A 21,034-nucleotide genomic window follows, 5' to 3' on the forward strand; every position below is an offset into this window, starting at 1 on the left:
CAGTGATAAATTGGCATCCTACATTTCCAGAGGAAAAATGTAAGTAACACACAAAGAATAGTTAATCAAATGGCATAGACTTCTCAACAGTAATTCAGGCAGCTGAAACGCCTTTAAGTTTCACAAGGAAAAGAGTATTTCCAATAGAAAATTTATACTGTGTCAAACTCTCAGGTATAATAATAGAATAAAGACATTTTTAGGTGAACATAGTCAAATTTTTACCTACCATGTGCTATTTCTTAGAAAGTTTCTTGGGGATGTGCTCACACAAATTAAGAGGAAAATCCAAGAAAGAAGCATAGAATCCAGAAACCAGTGGGATTCTAACACCAAATAGTAACAACAACTAAAAGGACAAGGAAATTCTCAATATGATAGACAAAGAAGTGGTAGCATTATAAGTGTTCATCAAAACTGAGGAACAACTATCCCTGCAAGACCTCCAGGAAAAAAATAATGAAGTTGACAGGTTGCCCATGTTCTCAAAAGGATTAATAGAAATTTTACAACTCTTGCAAAATGTTCTAGAATGGATTAGGGATATATTCATTAAAACTAAGAAAACCCCAAAAGAGACTCTTTTTTTTTTTTTTTTTTTTCACCAAAAGCAACTCTTGACCTCAGGAAAAACAAAAGGTTGTAATCATAGATGACCATGTGGCCCAGCTGAAGATAGTATTTCCATAATGTGCATGTAAAGTGAAAATAGTAAATATTTAATGAGCCTATAATTGTGATATAACTTTACTTAGAGGATAATGGCATGACAGTGGACAGCGGTTATGAGAACAAAACCTTGTCTCTCATCTTCCATGTTGACAGTCACTAAACAATATCTAAAACTGCAAAAGCAGAGAATAGTAATGTAAGCATGTAGCTTAGAAATACCAAGGGAAAGCTAAGAGACGGCTGAGAGGACTGAGTGATTGCCTGTGGGATGGGAATTGGGGACTGAGGACATGGCACCAGACAGGGCTGCGCGGAGCTGGGCGTGCTGCAGGTGGACTGGCCTGCTGGGCGGGGTGCTCTGAAGCACAGAAGGGGAGGGTGGGGTGGGAGGACGGCCATTCCGCCAGTGCCCTGGTGGGAGGGTGCTCTGCCAAGGAGCGGGGGGCTTTTAGGGGGAGAGGTGAGGCATGCTGGGGATCTGGGAACAGCAGGAGTGTGGGTGCCAGGCAGACTGGGGGCTAGCGACCCTGGACAGGAGCCTTCTGTATGGCCAGGGCTGGGTCCAAGCAGGATGGGGCAGCAGTGAGAGAGAAGAGTCACTGCTGGATGCCAGAGGTGGCCTGGCTTCTCCCTGGGCAGGCCTCCTGGAGCCGTGATCTGAAGAGACACTCAGATGGTCCCTAAGGTCCCAGGACTGAAGGCACCTCAGGTCATGATGAACAGAAAGACCACACCAAGTCTTGTCAGCGGGTGTCCCTCCCCCGAGCCCTGTATCCCCAGTGACCTCTTCCTCCCAGTCCCAGGCACAGGAAGGGTGGACTGGGAACCGCAGGATGGGGCCTGAATCTCTCATCAGTTTCCAGGGTCAGCCCAGGTCAGACGGGCCCAAGGCCAGCCCAGAGCCTCCTTCCTGGGTGGAGGCCTCCCGCCCTTCCACTCACCTTCTGAGCATTGTGGGCATTCCCGGGAGCCCTCACGGCTCCCCCAGGCCACCAAAGCCAAGGGCACCCTCACCCGACCCCTGGCACCCGGCCACACACCTGGGGCACGGTGAGGTGACTAGGTGCTGGGCAGGTGGCAACTGCTTGGCAAGGTGGAAGTACTGAGGCTGCGTGGAAAGGGGAGGAAGTGAGGTCCCCAGGCCCACACAGGACCTGGCCAGGGCAGGGGCTCCAGGTCCTCCCTGGGAAGGAGGCAGCCAGAGTTCTGGCTCACAGATCCCAGGAAGCAGATGCCCCAAAGTCCTCCAGGTGCCTGCTGAACACGGGCACCCATGGCATCTCCTGCAACTTGCCTGCCCTCTGAAAAAAAATGGGGCCACACAGGGTTCCCCACAGGGGAGTGGGTGTGGGCCGCGTGGAGGGGACTTGGTCACGGCAGCTTCTGCAGGTGGGTGGCCTTGCTGGTACCCATGCCTGCTCGGCACCCTGGAGCGCTGGGTTGGGCCAGAGACCTAGCACAATGAGCACCTGCCGGGGGAAGGTCCCTGACACCACCCAAGTGACCGGCCACAGGGCGGGACCTCCCCAAGGCAGGAGGAGGACACTGCCAGGGCCATGGCCCCCTGGGGTCACTGGCTGTGACATGGGCACTGGACTGAAGTGGGCAGGGGCTCAGGTGGGAGGTGTGGAGGAAGTGGTGACCAGACAGGAGTCTCAGGGCCTGGGGGCTGTGCTTGGGGCCTGGTCCCAGGCTGTCTCTCCCAAGGTCCCTGCTCCAGGCTGGGGACAGGCTGCAGGTTGCATGTGGAGATGCCCACCGAATGCCAGGGGATGCCAGGGTGACACTGGTGCCCACGACGTTCCTGGGCTGGGAGGCTGTGGAGACGTCTCCCAGGCCTGGGCCTCAGGAGGACCTGCTGGGTGTGGAGTGTGGACAGGGTCGCTGGGGCAGGTCTGACTCTTCACCCCAACACCTCCTTAGTCACCCCGTCCCTGTCCCGTGCCGCAGAGGCAGAGCAACGGTGTGGGAGGCCCCTGTGCACGTGGCAGGCCTGGGCAGGGCTGCTGCACCCACAGCAGGGGGAAGCGAAAGTCCTCAGGGGAGCCCTGGGGACAGAGAATGTGGGCTCCAGCTGCAGGAGGGCTGGGAGCGTCCAGCCGCAGGGTCCACCTGCCAGCCTGGGAGCAGGACCTGCCAGCTACATCCAGATGGGCCTGGAGCGCTCGGGGCTGTCTGGAGCCCCGGTGACCCCCTACCCGCCCGCCTGCTCCCCAGCTCCTCACCCCCCTCCTGGACACTTGGTCAGAGAGGTGCAGGAGGGGCAGCTGCACTCACCACAGGGAGTGTGGACAGGGCCCGTCCCCACGCTGATCTGTCTGTGCAGGGACGGACACTGAGTTTCTGCTGCCCCCGCAGGCCCTGTGTCCAGGTTGGGTGGGGTGCAGAGGAAGTGCCCCCCTGCAGCAGTGAGGTGCAGCTGTGGCACCAGGGCTGAGCCCTGGGCATAGTGGACAGTGGAGGCAGGGCCTGGGCGTGGCATGGGATCTGCTCTGCCATGGGAGGCCTAGGGTGAAGGAAGCCAGAGGAGATGCAGGATCCCAGGTCTCTCCCTCACGTGTGCCTTCAAGACCTTGAGGGCTGCTGTCCACCATCAGCCCTGCCCAAGCCCAGCCACAGAGGGCCAGTCTCCACTCTCCTCAGGCCACCTGGCTCCCCCGGCATGGACGGCATGGGGCTGGGCCCACCTGGGTGGCCCTGAGCTCCCGTCCCATCCTGAAGCCTGTGAGAGGCGGCAGGCTGTCTGAGTGGGGAGTGGGAAGGAGAGGCTCTGAGGGCTGCTGGCTGGGGGTCTGGGCCTCAGAGGCTGGGGAGAAACAGGCTGGGAGGCGCCTTCCTGTGCCCTAGCAGGTGCTGGGCCTGCCTGAAGCAAGAAGGCATGCCCGCAGCCTCCGCAGGAGAGCAGCTTCCGGGGATGCGCCCAGGCTTTGGTGGACCCAGCTCTGCCTCCCCACGCATCTCTCCCAGATGCCAGGAAAGAGGCCGATCCCAGCTTCCGGGCCTGGCTACCCAGCCCCCCTCTGGGACCCCAGCCCAGAGGCCCCGGGCCCAGCCTCCAACCTGGCTGCAGCCCCAGGGGTTCTGAGTCCAAGCAATTCTGTCCTAGGAGCAGGACCGGAAGCAGGGGAGGGAGCAAGAGAGGCCTGTGCGGGGCAGGCCCCGGGTTGGGGGCTGCCCACCCATCTGGGTCAGCAGCAGCTACAGCTGGGCCCTGGCTGGCTGAGTCATGGGGCCACTATCTCCAGGCCGGGACTGAGCAAGGAATGGCTGGGAGACTGAACGTCCCAGCCCCCGGAAGGGCAGTCAGGTCTCCCCGGCACCCGTAGCCCCGCAGTGCCTGCCACCACCTGGGCACTGCCACCCAGCCCGGCTCCTGGCTCCCCCACTTATGGCACGGGCCGTGCGCAGGCAGGGAACTTGCCCCAGAGCCACCAGCACACACGCATGGTCACCCTCCAGCAGAAGGTCAACAGCTCTGACCTTTGGTGCTCTGGACCCCCATCCTCACCCTGTGCCAAGCCCAGGAAGGGCAGCCCCATCCTCAAGGAGCTCTCTGGCTGCAGGGGACAGCACACAGAAGCGCTGACCACCAAGAGAGAAGTGCAGTGGGCAGGGTGGCTGTGGCAAGGGCCCGGGAGGCCAGGGAGGGGACGCAGAGTGAAGGCCCAAGGAGGGAAGGGCAGCCTAGGTTCATGGTGGCATGGCAAGGGCCTACAGCAGAGACTGCCAGGAGTCCACGGAGGACGGGAGCCAGTGGGGCCGGGAGAGGCTGGCCAGCTGTGCCAGCAGGAGTGGGCTAGGGGGAAACGTGCTCCCTCGGGGCCCGTTGGAGTTGAGGTAATTGGAGGCACAGAGGCCCACAGTGGGGGAAGGACGGAGCTCCCCAGGAGGGGCCACCGTGGTGTGACTGTGGGGGCCAGGGGCAGAGGTCAGGTCCTTATCAGGGGCGAGGAAAGGTAGGCCAGAGGCTTGGAATGTTTGAAAAATGCCAGTTATTATGAGGGGGGTGACTGGGGCCAAGGTTCAAGTCAGAAGCCAGGGTGGGACAGGGAGGAGGGGAGACTCGGGGTGTCCGCTAATGGCCCTGAAGTGGGGGCCTCGGGAAAGGAGGCAGGAGAGGCGTCTAGAGGGGCCACGTGGAGCTGGAGGACCCCGCCCTACCTGGGACGCAGGTGGGGTTTCAGCCAGGAGGTGGGGCCGAGGGAAGCGGGGGCGGCAGGGAGGGGACAGCAGTAAGCGCAGAAAGGCAGCCCAGGGGCCTGGAGGTAGGCCCGCGGCACAGCTTCCCAGACCAGGGGTCCCCTCCCCAGCTCCTTAAGAGGTGGGCGCCTTCGGCCTCCGTGTCCACCAGCAGGGCCTGAGTCTAGGGGCCTGGGGTCCCTGGGGAGGCTGTGGCCAGAGGCACAAGTACCTGGACATGTTTCAAAGGCGGCCTCCGAACCTGCGCTGAGCAAAGCAGGCAAGCAAAGCCGCGGCGTATCGAGTTACCCGGGGCCGCGCACCAGGATGCAGCTCCTGCCACGATGGCACCCTAGCTGGAGGGTAAACACGGGTGCTGACGTGCCCGCTGGACGAGGCCCGAGGGAGGCCGGCAGCACCAACGGCGGCCCCCGTCCCTTCTGAGGGACAGTGTTTGTGCAGAGCCTTCCAACGCCAGCTCACGAGCAAACTGACGTCAAGGTGAATGCCAGAGTGGCAGGCTTCAGAGGCACCGGCGGGCGCTGGCCAGGGGCCCGCAGGGCTAGAAGCGGGCTTGGAGGCTGTTTTGAGGGTCCAGCTCAAGGCCACAGTCCTGAGCAAGGAGGGACCAAGGATAGCCTGACAGGCATGGAGGGGAGACACCAGGTTATAGGTTCAACCAATGCTGGAGACTGAGGAAGTGGTCGGAGGCAGCTCCCAAGGCTTGGGGACCCCACCGCAGCCTCAGTCTCCAGGTAGGACCAGCCCGCGCCCCATGGCTGCCCTGAGCTCCAGAGCAGAATCACTGGCCCGTCCTGCTGGGGAGGGACTGTGGCCCAGGTCGCCCAGCAGGCGAAGGACCTGTCCGAGGTTGACCTGGCAACACCCCGCTTCAGGGAGGCAAGGGTCAAGTGGTAATGGGTGGACAGAAGTACTCGGAGAAAGATCAGGGAAGCAAAGCCTGTGGAGCCAGAGGGAGAGGCTCACGTGACCCACACCCAGGGCCTGAGAGGCCCAGCAGATGTCCAAAGCAGGTTCCCAGCATGCACTGGGGACTCAGCCTGGCTGCAGGGCAGAGCTGGGGGACAGCCATGCCCAGCTGGTTCACGAGAATGTTCTAGAAAGAGGAGAGGCACTGAAGGAGGCCCAGGACTATCTGGGCAGTGTCCCCACAGAGGGAGAGCTGGCAGTGGCTCCTGGCCAGGGGAGGGCAGGTCATAGTCAGTGTGGCATTAGGGACAGCCAGGCGTGGACGGGGCCCACATTGTGGTCAGGAGACCCCACAAGGAGCACCTAGTGGGTGGTCGGGGCTGGCACTACATGAGGGTGGGCACTTCCCCGGGGCTTGGCCACGAGGAAGCACAAGACATCAGTCAGGTGAATGAGTGGCGGACACGAGGAGGGGCTCGAGAGAAGGGCCCGAGTGTGTCCACTGTGGACGTGGGTGGGCAGACCGCAGTGCTGGCCGAGGTGGGTGCAGACACAGGACGGACTACGCGCTCTGGCTCTGGCCAGGGACGGAAGCCAGGAGCTCTGAGGCCCCGCAGCAGCAGGGTCATGCTTTTCTAGGGACCTAGGAGAGGGACTGGGGAGACAGCCTGGGCAGGAGGGCTGAGAGAGGCACTGCGGGACCCGTGGCTGCTGCAGCCGCGGTCCTGCACTGCCCAGGGCCCCAGGTGTTGTGGGGAGCTGGCCAGAGAGCACCGTGCAGGGCACGCGTGGGCAGCCCTGGAGCAGACGCCTGGGCCCCTGTGGCTGCAGCCCACCTGCCACCTCCGAGGCCCAGGGTCGCTGCCCGCCGCCTTTGGCAGCAGCCGTGGAGCTCCCTGTTTCCCGGCACAACGTGTTCTGCCTGGCGCCCTCCTGGCTTCCGGGACTCGGGCGGCGCGTCAGAGGAGAATCAAATGCAGGTGGGGCCCGGCCGCCGCCAGCACAAACACGGCTTCTCGGCTCCAGTGCCTTTTCCAGCCTGCCCTACATTCCCACTCGCCCGACCCAGGAGCACTGCGGAACCAGCCATCAGGGCTGCAGCAGACGGGCAGGCGGGCTGGGGCAGCGGCCTCCCAAGGCAGGGCCTCACAAGCAAGGGGCTGGGCAGACCCTTGGGGGGTCTCCTCCCACCCCCACCCACCTGTCAAGGGTCCTAGGCAACTTCCTGCTCTCTGTCCACTGAGCCCTACCACCAGGCCCCCTCCAGGGCATGGGGCAAAGGCCTCCGGGCCATGTGGGCTGCGTGCTATGCGGGCCTCTTCAGCAGCCCCCCATAACCTCTGTCCTGAGCTTCCTCCCAAGCCGAGGTCAGCAGGGCTGGGGAGACTAGATGTTGATGGTCTGGGCACACGTCCGCCCCAGCAGGGAGCTGGGGAGGGAGGAGGTGGCCACAGGTCTAGCAGTGTGGGGCCCCCAGGCCAGCCCAAGGGCTGCAGCTGGACATACTCAGACCCCCATGGGCAAGGGCCAGGCAGGGTGTGAGCCATGTGCCAGCAGCTAGAACTGCAGAGGAAGCCCCTCTGGCTGGGGTCAATGGAGAAGAGGCAGCCAGGAGGGGCAGCGGGCACCAGGATCCCATGGGACCCCATGGCCACAGGAATGACTTCACCTCTTGCTCAGAGTGCGAAGGGGGTCTGTGAGTTCTAAAGAGAGGAGCAAGATCTCAGACTAGGGAGGCAGAGCAGTGCTCAAGACGGCCCAGCGGAAGGGCCACCCGCCTCCCCCGCGCTTTCGCCTCACCCTGCCCTCCTCATCAAAGCTGTCCAGTGTGGACCCTAGAGTAGATGCAGACACCCGGGCACTCGTACCTACAGCATGTCACAACTCAGTGGAGTCTGGGTGGGGTCACGCCAGAGGCATGTCTGTGGTTCAGAGTTGTCCTACACGAATCCAAGACTCGCCAGTAAAATGCAAATCTAAAACACGCTAGAAGAAGACGTCCCACTGGAAAGGCTGCTCCCAGCGTGCACAGGCTGGGAGACACAGGAAGGTGGGACAGGGATCCCACACCGTTCACAGGCAGAGCACGCCAGGAGGAAGTGGGCGTGGCATCCTGCCCGTGAAGAAGCCTCACAAATGGAAAGGGATGACCGGCCGGGGGCGCCCCCGAGAAAGTGGGCATGTGCAAAGGCGGGGCAGCTGTCCCTCACTCTGGCCTTGTGTGCTCACGCGGCAAATGTCGGGGAGGCACCAGCTGCCACCCACGTGGCTCACCAAGGGCCTGCGTGCACCAGACTCTGGGAGACACTGGCGCAACTGGGAGGGACAAAGGCAGGTCAGGGACAGGCGACTGTGCAGTCCAGGCACCCAGAGGGCTGCAGGACCCCAGGCCAGTGGGAGGTGCTTTAGACCAGGCAGTCTGGAGAGTTGGCCGCACCGTATGTGTGTCAGTGCAATTTTCTGAGATGGGAGGACAGGGCTGGTGGCAGGCTGCGGGCCTGAGTCCTCACCGGCCTGCTGAGCTGAGATGCTAATGGACCCGTGTGGCTTGGAGAGGGGGTCCTGGAGCCCCAGGAAAACACAGGGCTGGGGCATCAGGAGAGGTGCCAGCAGAGGGGCCAGATGGGGTGTGGAGGGAGGGCAGAGTTGGTCCCACCGTGGGGGCCGGAGCATGGTGTTGGTGAGGGTCTTCAGGGACCCCAGACCCCCATCAGGAGATGGGGCTGGCAGAGGCCTGAGGCTAGGCTGTGGACTGGGTAGAGGGCTGGGCCCGTCTGCCCCAGGACATGCCTCACCACACGGCCATGCCGTGCCAAGGACCCAGCTGAGAGTAGGGCTGACAGTGGCCCTGGCTAAGGTCACCTCCAAAGTATGGCCTTTTCTGGCACTGGGCAGGCAGCACTGTAAGAGATGGGGGATAGCGTGGGCCAGGACCCTTGGTTCATAGCCTCCAGGCGACGCCCACCTTGCAAAGCATCAAGGAACCAGCCCTGCCAGGGATGCCAGTTCTGGGCCCCTCTGTGCTTAAGCCCGGCCCAGCCTGGACTGCTCAGGCAGGCAGAGCAGCTGGGGCCCTGGCGACTGCTGACCCGGCTTGGTACAGGGCCCACAGGCAGAGCCAGGCCAGGACCCTGCTCATCCCAGGTAGGCAGGAACCTGCCGCCCCGGCCCGGGGGCGGTGGCGTCTGGGCAGTAGGTAACGTGGCACTGTTTATTCCTTAAACAGTCTTGGGTCCCCCCAGTGATGCGCAGCAAGACGGTGGGAGGCCCAGGGGAGGCTGAGTCTGAATCTAGTACGAAAAACAGGTGAGATGGGAGCAGACAGAGAGGCCAGGCCTGCAGGCTGGCCAGGGCCAAGGGACAGAGGGTAACCTTGGCAAGACCTGAGGCCAACAGCAGGGACAAAGGCCCAGAGACAGGGATGCCACCATGTTCATCAGAGGCCCAGAGTGGAGTGAAGAGGATGAGAAGAGGCCACATGGGACACAGGGTGGGTCTGGACACCTCAGGGGCCACAGGAGTCCTGGACCAGTAAGGCAATGACGCGATCTGGTTTGTGTTTTAAAAGGCCACCGTGTGGAAGTACACTGGGGTGGGGACACCAGCCAGTCGGTACAGCCAGGCTGGGCCGGGCAGGCAAGGACGAGAGCCCAGAGTGTCCAGGACCAGGCCTTCCAGAGCCCCGAGGTGCCGGAGGGCTGCAGGGCTGAGAGATGGCCACAGACTTGCGGCCGGTGGGAGGCGGAAGACCGGCCGGGACTGGCCACCTGCACACAGCCCTCCTGTGACCCTCACCCCACCCCTGGTCGGAGACACATAAACCCCGGTAACACAGGAGGCGCTTAATAAAGGCCTGTCACTAACCCCCCAACTCCTGCCCAAACTCCTCACTGTGCCCTGGGGACCCTGGGCAGTCTTCCTCCTGTCACCAAGCCTCATTGCGTCCTGTGTGAAGTGGGGCCCCACCTACGTGGGACAGCACTTTCTGATGTCCGCCCAGTTCCCGTGCCAGGGAGGCTGCGCAAGACAGATGGGCACCAGCAGCCTGGGGCAGGCCCGGGGCGAGGGCAGCCTGGGCGAGCAGCCGGCGCTGTCCACCCTGGGCTCCTCTCAGGTCCTGGTCCGTAAGATGCGGGCACGCTGGAGTAACAGCCAGCGGGCGTGCGGAGGTTGGAGGACCCCAGCTGGGAGAGCCTGCTGGCCAGGCTCCTGCACACCTGCCCCTTTCCTGGGCCTCTCCCTGCTTCCTCTGGCCACGTGGGTGCCAGGGCTGGCATCTGCTTGCCCCACGCCAGCATTAAGCATCTTGAGGTTGGCCCTTGAGGATGGCTCCTTCACCTTGTGACCCCAGAGGGGACCCTGGGCTGCCCCTCAAGGAGGCCCACCCTGCCTTGGACACTGTCCAACAAGGATCCCAGGGAACCACAGGCTGCTGCCCTGGGGGCTCCCTCCCCGGGGGCCCAGGCCCTAGTGTTCCTGGCCTGCCCGCATCGCCAAAGCTGTCCAAGCATCCATGAGGCCAGGGGCCTTTGGGGGTCCCAAGCAGGGATCAAGGCTGGGCAGGTTCTGCAAAAATTTCTCTTGAAAGACTCTTTCAAGATTTTCTTTTGAAAACAAATTCATAACCACATCAAACAGAAACCCCGTTGCCTTGGGCTTGATCGGCAGCCGCCGCGGGGCCCTCTACCCAGCTCTTGTTCTACTGCTTTTTTCTCTTCTGAAGCCCGCATGCGTTGTCTCCTGGGTATTGATTTGTAGTTGAGGCGGGGCACAAGGGGCTTTTGTTGGCCCTACCCTTTTCATCACTGTCCAATTGCAAACAGTGGTGAGATCTGAGGTCCCCAAAACTGCTCTGTCCTGGTGGCTCGTGGGGAACACCAACCCAGGACCCAGTGCCCACCCTCAAAGGCAGAGGCACCTCCAGGCACCGGCCTGTCCAGATCCGGCTCCCTGGGGTGGAGGCTGGGCAGAGTCCCTCCTGGGCCATTGGTCAGTGTGCCCCTCCTCCCGCAGCAGCACAGCCACAGCCAGAACCGGACGGCAGGAACCAAGTGCTGTGGCAGGAGTAAGGCCTGGGCTGAGAAGGAGCCACCGCAAGCCCAGGCCAGAGCCTGTCCTGTGGAGGGAGCGGGGCTGAACTCAGGAGGGGCCGGGAGGCCCCTTCCACGGGCGCCCCTGGAACCCTGGCACCACCCGAAGGCGCAGGCGAGCGGGCTCCTCCATGTTCCTTCCCACCCCCCACGTGACCTGCAGGGTCAGGAACACTGGCTGGCCAGCTGAGGAGACTGAGGCCGTGCAAAAGGCCCACCAGGTCCAGCACCTGCGTCCCTCTCAGCCTCATGCACCGGCCTGAGCCTGGGCAGCCTGAGTGGCGAGGCGTGCTGTGCAGAAGGCACCACGGGGCCCGGCAGAGCTGGCAGAAAGCGGGAGGTGGCTTATGTGTGGTCCCAGCCTCTGGCCTTGGCACCAAGCGCAGAGGCCAAGCCCTGGCAGAAGGGTACAGGTGAGCGCATGGCATTCAGCAGGCCTGGAAGAGCAGCTATGGGGCTGGAGCTGGGCAGCAGCCAGGGGGCCCAGGAGGACCCCACGGCAGCCAGGACAATCGGGGAGGGCCCCAAGGGTGATAAGCTGACCCAAGGGGCTGCCATGGGCAGCCCCAAGGTAGAGGGCCCCTGGGTGACCAGGAGGACGCAAGAAGATCCTGCAGAAAGTGGAGGGAGCTGGGAGACCCCAGAGATGAGCAGGGGACCCAGGTATGCACCCGGCACCTGGAGGCTTTGGAGAGGCCCGCTCTCTCTCCCTATCCTTCGAGCCCTGTTCTTTTTGCATGCGGAAGTGGCAGTGTGAGACCCCAGACTCTGGACCAGCTCAGGGCCCCAGCGGCCTGGCTAATGGGACATCCCTGGGACCAGAGACCCAACAGGCCCCTCAAAACCCCAGTCCCATGGGCAGCAGCCATGGGATGAGCTTGGGAACGGACAGGCAGAGTACTCAAGGGAGCCCCTTCAGTGGCACCTGCAGGGGTGCCCAGGCCTGTAGCCAGCACCCCTGCCTGCCGCCACCCCATTCCTCTGCAGGAGGCTGAGCACAGCTCTCCTCCCTGTCGCCCCAAGTGGCTCAGCACAGGGCCACCCCCGCAGCCCCCACACCCCACCTGTGCCCACCCTCCTATATTATTTTCCCAAGAAGTCCCTGCAAAGGCTTCCCTACCCATTCGCACGTCACCGTGTGTGACTGCACAGATGTTCAACGCCAAAAAGTGAAAATTTATGAAACCACAAATTTTCTTCTGCTATGTATTTGGTGCTTTAATTAATGCCAAACCAATCAACCCTCAGCAGCATTAACCCCAGCTGAGGAGCCACGCAGGGCCCTGGGGGACCCATCCAGGAAGGAACCCAGGATCTACCCAAAAGGAGAAGCCTGGCTTTGGGCTGCTTTCGTTTGCTGTGCACCGCAGGTCCCTGGGCCTTAGGCTCCCCACTCAGGCCCTGCGGCCTGGCTGACCACCTCCCACAGTGCCCCCAGGGTAGGAGCAGGTGGCAGAACTGAGGGGCAGGGGTCTGTGCAGGTGGATGAGAGGGACGGCCCTGCCTTGCTCTCTACCCAGCTGCCCGCCTCCGTGTCAGCTCTGCCCTCTGCTCTCAGCGGTTGCTCCTGGGGGGTGTGCTTCCAGCCCCTGCCTACCTCTGCCCTTGACCCCACACCAACTGCCCTCCAGTTTTGCCCCTGGCATGGAACCCTGGGGGGGCTACAGGGGCGAAGTGGGACCTCAGCAGTCCCAGCATCGACCCTGAGCAGGGCCACTCTTCTCCCCAGCCGAGTGTCTGCATTTGTGGTTGCAGGTGATGGGCAGGCCTCCATGCTTCCCAGAGAACGAGGGCATTGGCGGGCACTGGGCAGGGGCAGCAGGGTGGCTCCAGGCCCAGCCCAACCCAGCCACAGCAGCCCGCAGCCACCTTCACCATGGCAGCTGGGGGAAACAAGGAAGGAGGCCCCCTCTGGCCTGGGCAGCCAGACCTCAGACCCACGGCTGTCCCTGGGCCTGGGACAGTTGCAGGCAGAGAAGGGGGACAGGGAGTCCTGGAGATGATGCAGCCACCATCAGTCCAGGCTGGGGATTCTCCTCCTGGAAGGGCACAGGCCCTTGCGAGGAAGGAGCCCGCCAGTCATTCTGGGCTGCTGGGACAGGCCCTGCGCCCCAGGAGAGATCCCACCTCTCTCAGCCCCTCTGGAGCCCTCCCTCGCCCTCCCTCCCCTGCATGCAGGACAGTCCAGGACCATGGCACCCACCCTGTGAAGCTGGGCCTGGGCCCCCAGAGCCAACTGGCTGCCCCGCCTGGCCAACACGGGGTCCGCACCCACTTGGCCTCCAGCATCCCCATATCCCAGGTGGGCCCAAGGGGTCGGCCTACCTGGGACGGCATGAGCATGTGCATGTGCGATGGACAGTTGCCCGGCCGGCTCCTCAGGCCCAGCAGGCCACACTTGCCTGAGTCATCGCTGTGGTTTCTGCTCCAAAGCCACACTCTTCCCTGAAGCAGCTCTGCAGATCTGGCCCCCCAGCTCCCTGGACCCCCACCACCATTTCTGGTGTTTCCAGTGCTCTAGGTGGGGGAGGGGACAGAGGGGACAGAGGGGCCAGCAAATCTGACAGAGTGCCTGAGGAAACAATCCCAAGAACACTGCAGGTCAAGTACTGGCCCTGACCCAGCAGCTGTGGCCACCAATTGAGCCCTACATCCTCCCTAGCCCCTGAGCATGCCAGGAGCCTACACGACTCCTGGCTGGGCACCTCCTTCTCTCCTCTGCCCGACTGCCATCCAGCTTTGACTCCTCCATGCTGAGCAGACCAGCCTGGACTCCTTTGACCCCCACCCCAGCAGACCCTGGCCTGGCCCCAAGAAGTCAAGATAGCAGTAAAGTCAGTACCCCAGGACCAGGACGCTGCTGTACCTGAATGCCCCAGAGGGCCTGGCCAGAGCTGCAGAGGCCGGGAGAGGGCTGAGTGGCCTCCAGTCACCAGGCTCAGGGGAGGGCCAAGGAAGAGGAGCAGACTCCGCAGTGGGCACACATACCCAGAGCGGGTCCACGGGCTGCGCTGACCGGGACGCAGGGGGCATGTCTGCAGCAACACCAGGGGGTCCCCACATCCACACTCATCTCTGCTCCTGTCCCCACAGGTGACACAGCTGGACCAGAGGCTGGTGGTCATCACGGACCTGCTCCATCGACTGCTCTCCCTGCACCAGGGCAGCTCCCCCGCTGGGGGTGGCGCCCAAGTGGTCCAGTCCTGTGGCGAAGGCGGCTCTGTCCACCCGGAGCTCTTCCTGCCCAGCAACTCCCTGCCCACCTACGAACAGCTGACCGTGCCCCGGAGGGGACCCGACGAGGCCTCCTGATGGGGGCCGGGCAGGGCGGGTCTGGGAGGGGAGGCCCCGTGGGAGCAGCCGGCCTACCCACCTCCCTCTCCACAGGTTCCCACCTGGACCTGGCCACCTCCCTGGAGGCCCTGGGGGGAACTACTTGGTTCTCACACCTGGGGCCAGGTCACCAGCAGAACCTGAGCTTGGGGGCCAGGCAAGCCAGCTCTCTCCACCGATGGGGCACTAGGACTCGGCTGGTGGGCAGCCCCTCTCAGATCCACGCCATCGCCCCAACTGTAGCGGTGCCATGACTTGCATGGCTGTTGGGCACTGTGGTAGGGTGCACCCAGGGCATGGGCCTGGCCTGGGCCTAGGTAGCCAAGATGAAGGACAGGCCGAGGGAGGCCCACCCCGTAGGGCCAGAGTGCTTCCTGAGGGGAGACACAGGCAGGACAACCAGCACGGCCCAAGACAAAGGCCTGAGAGCCCAGCTCCCAGATCCCTTGTTTTCCGAGATGCTGTCCTGGGGCTGGGGACAGGCGGTGGCCGCCACCCACTCTGGACAGGCAGCTTCTCCCACCCCCTCTCTGCTGTGGCCCCTGCCTCCTTCCTCGCCTGGTTGGAGCTGCTGGACAGACCCACAGACGGAGCCGCACACCCCTCAGCAGCTGCCGAGCCAGGGGGATTTCCACGCAGGGCGGGCTTCTTGCGGGCATTATGTCTCATAGAAATCAACTGGTCTGCGGTGGTTTGGAATCTGTTCTAATGAGTTCACGCTGTGATTTTGATTGTTGATTGTGCAAGCCTTTCCCAATAAACACGGAGCGCCATGTTGATCTTGACGCTGCTCTTGCCTTGATTCTGGAGGATCAGTGAGTTCTCGGGCCCTACCCTTCTGCCTCCCATGGCTGCCCTGGGCGTCTGCTCCCACTGGGTCCCAGTGCCCCTACCTGGAGAAGCCCCCTCTCCCCCCACAGCACCCTCACAGCAGGACCCCTGCAGCTCCCTTGAGGCAGGTGCCCTAGAGCAGGTGAGTATGTTGGTCCAGGGCCTGGCTAGCTAGGCCCCTGGGCCTCTCCATCTACCCTGCCCAGCATGCTGGCCCTTGACCCAGGAGGCGTCCCCTCCAGGACCCCAAGGGTTGGCCTCTAAGGTGGCGGAGTGCAAGGCAGGGCCAGGGCTCCCTGGTGCCCACATCACCCCCCCACAGCCTCCACCTCCCACTGACAACACGATGCCCCTGCCGGTCCTGCCTTCTGGGCTACAGCACGTGCAGGTGGGCTCCATCTACCTGCCCTGCACCTGGACCCCAGCTCGCTCCATGGTGCCAGTCTCAGAGGCACATGGAGGGTTGGGTGTGTCTGCTGAACCCAAAGCCGCAGAGCTTCCCGACCATTCTCAATGCTCTGGACTCATCCTGCTGCTGTCCTTCCAAGGGCCACCCTAAAATACCAGGCCATCAGAGCAGAGCCCAGGGCATCTGAGACCGCGAGGACAGAGCTGTACCAAGTGTGTGGAGGCAGGAGGTGGCCAGCAGTGGGGCAGGGAGCAGGTGTGGGACAGCTGGGGATGGACTCCTCGTCTGCTCATGCTGAGCACCCCAAGACCTGTGCCCACTGGGGACTATCCCTGGAGCCTTGGTGTCCTCCTGGCCTGCACTGACCACTGGGACCGCTGACCTAGGGGGCAGCTCGGGCCCAGGCCTCCCCATCCAGGCCCACGGGAGGCAGGGGCTTCAGGGGCGACAATCGCTGGAACGCAGGAGCCGCTGTTTCCTTGTTGGGTAAATATTTGTGGGAACCCCGGGATGCGCTGGCCGCCGGAGGCAGGCCGTCCACGGCGCCCAGCCAGCAGCCAGGGCGAGCCCGCGCCCGCCGGCTTTGTCGCCACCTACCCGTGGCTCGCAGAGTGCCCGAGGGCCTGGCTCCCGGAAGGGCCTTTGCAGCCCTCTCGGGTGTGAAATGCAATTTACCTGAAATAAAGTCCAATTATGGAATTAGCTAATTAAGGCCTCGGTGCAGCCTGGGCCCGGCCGGCCCAGCGCTCGGTGCCCGCCCGGTGCCCGCATCTGAGGGAACAGATGGCGCCCGGCCTGCCGCGCCGGCCACATTCCTTCACTCTGTCCCCCGATAAGTGACCTAGACAGCACACGACCATCTGGTGTGTGACACGTCCTGTGGGCCCCGACAATGGCCCGGCAGACCTCTCCGTGAGAGGGCCGTCGCCCGGGCAACGGTGGCATGTGCAGCCCAGGCCCATTCAGGGCCCCCTCCCTCGGCCCCTTTCTTCGGCCCTTTGTGGGCCTCGCCTCGGCGGCCTGGCGGCCTGGGCTGACAATACCCATGAGTATTTGTCCGCAGAGCTGGGCCTTTGTCTCCAAATTGGGCTCCCTTATTGAGGTCCTCAACGTCCAATGGGTGCCAGGAGCATCTGCTGGGGGGGCCAGGAGGGGCTCCTGCTTCCCAGGGCACCCAGTTCCTCTGCCCAGGCTCCCCTCCCTGCCAGGCTGCCCTCAGTGGGCACTGGGCTTGGCCTTGGGAAGCCAGTCCTGAGGGCTGGCAGTGGTCAGACCTGTGACGCTCCCACCTTTAGGCCAGGTGCTGGGAAGAGACCTGGGCAGGGCAGGTGCCGACCGCTCGCTCCCAGCTGTGACATGGAAAGTAAAAGTGCCCTGGACGGGGACATGGGAAAGGGGTCAGTGGATATAAGACAGTGAGCATGGCCTCAGCCAGACGCCCAGTAGGTGCTTAATAAAGGCAGCCAGAAAAATCGCCTGGGCTCCAGCCCCTCTCGGGCCTGCTTGGCCCCAGACTCCTTCCTGGCCCTCCTGCATCAGCCTCACCCCGGAGCCCCTCCCACTCTGAGCTGAATCAACTGCCAACGTGCTGCACCCCCACCCCCATCGACTCTGCTGTCACTGCCTGGCCAGCTCCTGAGGTGCCCTCCTGCCTGAGGGACCCCTGGCCAGGAGCCCAGCTTCTCCAGCCAGACCAACTGACCGCAGCTCCTCCCAGCACCTGCCCTGTGCAAGGTTTCCTTGGAGCCATTTTGGCAGCAGGTCCCCCCCGGGGGGAAGGGGGCTGTGGGGAAGCTGCGCCCGGGACCGCTGGCTCAGGCCTGGCCCCTGGCGCTCCCAGAGTGCCAGCTGAATTAAGAAACACGATGCAGGCCCAGAAAGGAGCTCCCAGAGGTGCCTGGCATGCAGGGACCAGAGGGGATGCCACCTGAGGGACCCAGGGAGGGGCCACAGCCTGGGCCTGAGGAAGGGACAAAGCCAGCCCAGGCCAGGCTCTGGGGACACCCCAGCCAGCGCCCAGGTAGAGCTGCTGCATCTGTCTCCCAGGACCTTCCTGCTCCATCCTGGGGTCGCCCTCTGGCCACAGTAGCGCACAGTGGGTCTAAGGGATGTTTCCCGTCTCCATTCCTGGCCCCCAGGGGCACCCTCCCTCACTTTGCCTCTGGCCTTTTTCTTGAGACCTGGGATGGGGCCTAGGAGTTGGGGAGATGGGTCCATGCCCTGAGAGCCTGAACCCCCATTCTGACCCTCAGCCATTGCAGGTTCCTACCTGGGCCAGCCACGGTGGGGGGCAGTCAGCACGGGTGAGCTTGGGGCAGACAGAGCTGAGAAAGCAGAGTTCCAGTCCCTCTCAGCACAGGAGCTGGGCCCCTGGACACTGGCGGCTCCCACCAGCACTGGCGGGCAAGCTGGAGGGCCCTTCGGGTGGCGGAGGAGCCCACAACCAGCAACCTTCGACCTCCCGGCCAGCTGCTGTCTTCTTACCTGCTTGAGGAGGGAGTGACCTCGGGGCCCAAGAAGACACGAGCCTCGGCAGCTGGATCCACCTGTGCTCCTCCTGCATAGACCCCGGTGCAGGGGATGGAAGGTCCAGTCTGGAAGGACCACGGGGACCCCCATCTGCCCACAACCTTGAAGACCCATTTCCAGGCCCCATCAGTCTGACACTCGCCCCATGAAGGACATGCTCCTTCTGAGGCAGCGTCAGAGGAAGCAGCATGGGCTGCTGGGCCCCGTCTTCTTGCAGGGCCCATGCCCAGGGAGCCCAGGCAGAGCCCTGGGGAGAGGAGCCTGGGGAGGGGAGCCAGGCCTCAGAGCACATCCTTCCCGCAGAGGCAGACGGGGAACCAGAGCTGGGCAGGCACAGCACGTTTGTGTGACTGTACATTGGAAAATCCTCAGAAGAGACTAACCCTGCTGGGTGCACACATCTGTCATCCCAGTGACTCGGAGGCTGAGGCAGGAGGACTGCAAGTTCAACCAGCCTCAGCAACCTAGCAAGGTCCTAAGCAACTTAATGAGACCCTGCCTCTAAATAATTTCTTTTTTTTAAAGGCTAGGATGTGATTCCGTGGTTAAGCACTCCTGGGCTCAATCCCTCATACAAAAAAAAAAAAAAAAAGAAAAGAAAAAGAAGAAGAAGAAGAGAGAGAAAGGACTAGAAACTCATCTCTTACCCTGCACTCAAAAGTCAGCTGAAAATGTTCCAAAGACCTTGGAATCAGACCCGACAGCACGTGACTCTTAGAAGACAGCATAGGGTCAGTGCTCCAGCGTTAGGCACAGGGAAGGACGTTCTCAGCAGGACCCTGAAAGCTCAGGAGACAAAGCCAAGAGTTAATAAATGGGGCAGCATCAAATTAAAAAGCTTCTGCACAGCAAAGCAAACAATCAGGACTGTGAAGAGAGAACCCACAGAAGCACAGATGGGGAGCAAATCTACTCTTCTGACAGAGGATCAAAACCTAGAATATATAAAGAACTCAAAACGACAAATAACAGAAATTGAACTGAACTTCTCAGCAGAAATACAACTGGTCAACAAATACATGAAAAAATACTCAGCATCATTAGCAATTAGGGAAATGCAAATCAAAACCACACTGAGATGTCATCTCACACCAGTCAGGAGGACAACCATCAAGAGTACAAGTGATAACAAATGCTGTCGAGGATGTGGGGGAAAGGAACACTCTTACACTGTTGGTGGGACTGTAAACTAGTACAACCACTTCCGAGATCAGTAGGAGGCCCCTCCAAAGACCAGGTGTGGAAGCTCCATGCGACCCAGCTATCCCCCTCCTCGGTATTTACCCTGAAGGGTCACAGTCATCTTACTGCCCTGACAAAGCACACCCATGTTCACAGCACACAATTCACAGTAGCCAGGCTATGGAGCCAGCCCAGGTGCCCACCGATGGGCATACGCGTAAAGAAAATGAGGTGCATACGCACAGTGGAGTTGTATTCAGCCATAAAGAAGAATGGCATTACAGCATTTGCAGGAAAATGGATGGAGCTGGAGACCATGGTGTTAAGTGAAATAAGTCAAACTCGGAAGGCCAAGGGTCATATGTTTATCTCATGTGCAGAAGCTGGAGAGGAAGGAGGAAAATAAGGGGGGGTGGGAATCTCATGAAAATCAAAGGGAGATCGTAGAGGAACGGGGCCAGGGGGTGGGAGGGAGGGAGGAGGGGGAAGTGCAGGGAGGGACACTGGCCAGATTATATTGTTGTATTGTGTGCATGTACGAATATGTAACAATAATCCCCCATTGTGCACAACTACAATGCACCAATAAAAAATGTGGGGGAAAAAGAAAATCCTCAGAGAAGAAATGGGACTTCCAACAGCAGAAAAGTCCATTTCTGGGCCAGGAAGCCAGAGGGCAAGGAAGAATGGCCTGGCCAAACAAGAGCTGGCCTTCTGGGACCCTGGGGATACAGGGCCAGATCTGAGGAAAATTCCCAGGACTGAATGCAGCTGCTCTGCTGTCCCACACAGGCGGGGAAGTCACAAAGCACTGGACCTGCCAGACACAGCCAAGAGCCAGACAGTCACTCAGAGCATGCCCACTGATTCTAATAAGGCTGCCATTGCTCCAGCCACACAGGGCAGTTCAGTTGGATTTTCAAGAAACTCTGTTAAGCCTGACCATGGATGAGATATCCCAAACCCCAGCAAGCCCTTGTGGGTTCTCATCCCTCCCTACCTCCCCCTGCGCACACATGCACACACACGAGATGGAGAATCACCTGCACTGTGAACATGAACGAAGGCAGTGGAATGAAGGACAAACCAAAGCTGGAAGTCAGAGCTCCTGTCCCTCTCCTGGCTCAGTCAAGCTTGCTTTGTGTCCTTGGGCAGGGCCCCTGACCTCTCTGAGCTGAGAGGTCATCGCAGCCCCAACTTCCCAGTGCAGGCAGCAGGGAGGTGAGTGCAAAGCCATCAACCAGGATGGAACTTACCGCACCCCTGCACAGAGAAGGGCTGGGAGGCAGGAGAGCAGGCCCCCCGGCAGTGGGCAATGCCACGCCAGCAGGGCCTCATGCAGCACCTGTGACCCACCTGGGCAAGGGCCTCCAGCTCCGTCCAGTTCTCCCTGAACGGTGGAGAGAAGCCAGCGTGGCCCAGGGACCCAGCAGAGAGCAGCTGAGGGGGCCAGAGGACCTTCCGGAAGGGCCTCGGGACAGGCACACGGGAAGCACGCGCCCACTGCACCCTCAACCCCTGCCAGGACAATGGGAATGACAGGCAGAGATGGATCAGCCGGGCTCAGGAAGAGGAGGCTCGTGCTGGGAAGGCTCCGGACCCAAGGCCAAGCCCTGGAGCCAGGGTGGGCCTCGGAGGGCGGGGGCTGCAGGCCCTAAGTCGGGGGGCCAGGCCTGAGCCAGCCCTGGGGACCCCAGCGGAAGCCCAGGGAGCGGGACCACAGCGTCGCCTGGGAGAAGGGCCTGTCCTGGGGATTCTAAGGGGGTTGTCAGCACGGTGGCTAATGGCATTAAGTGGTTTCAAAGGGTCTTAATCAAATCCCCTCTCCCGTCCACAGGATCGTGTCAAAGGACTTTGGAGAGGGGGACAGGCTCGGACA

At 61.8% G+C, this 21,034-nt stretch overlaps 1 protein-coding gene across 6 annotated transcripts in view; it reads left to right on the forward strand.

The window, feature by feature from the left end:
* Positions 1-15,006, forward strand: part of Kcnq1 (potassium voltage-gated channel subfamily Q member 1) — a 307,534-nt gene extending 292,528 nt beyond the window's left edge. For 3 of the 6 annotated variants that reach the window (XM_047518656.1, XM_047518655.1, XM_047518659.1), the window contains one exon: positions 13,965-15,006. In XM_047518656.1, coding sequence (XP_047374612.1) covers positions 13,965-14,458 — 494 coding nt within the window. In that variant the 3' untranslated portion in view covers positions 14,459-15,006. The remainder of the gene's footprint in view (positions 1-13,964) is intronic. The other 3 variants (XM_047518660.1, XM_047518658.1, XM_047518661.1) reach the window with 2 other exon arrangements.
* Positions 15,007-21,034: the final 6,028 nt, after the last annotated feature.

The sequence above is a fragment of the Sciurus carolinensis genome, chromosome 11 (genome assembly GCF_902686445.1).
Source record: "Sciurus carolinensis chromosome 11, mSciCar1.2, whole genome shotgun sequence".
NCBI classification, from domain to species: Eukaryota; Metazoa; Chordata; class Mammalia; order Rodentia; family Sciuridae; genus Sciurus; species Sciurus carolinensis.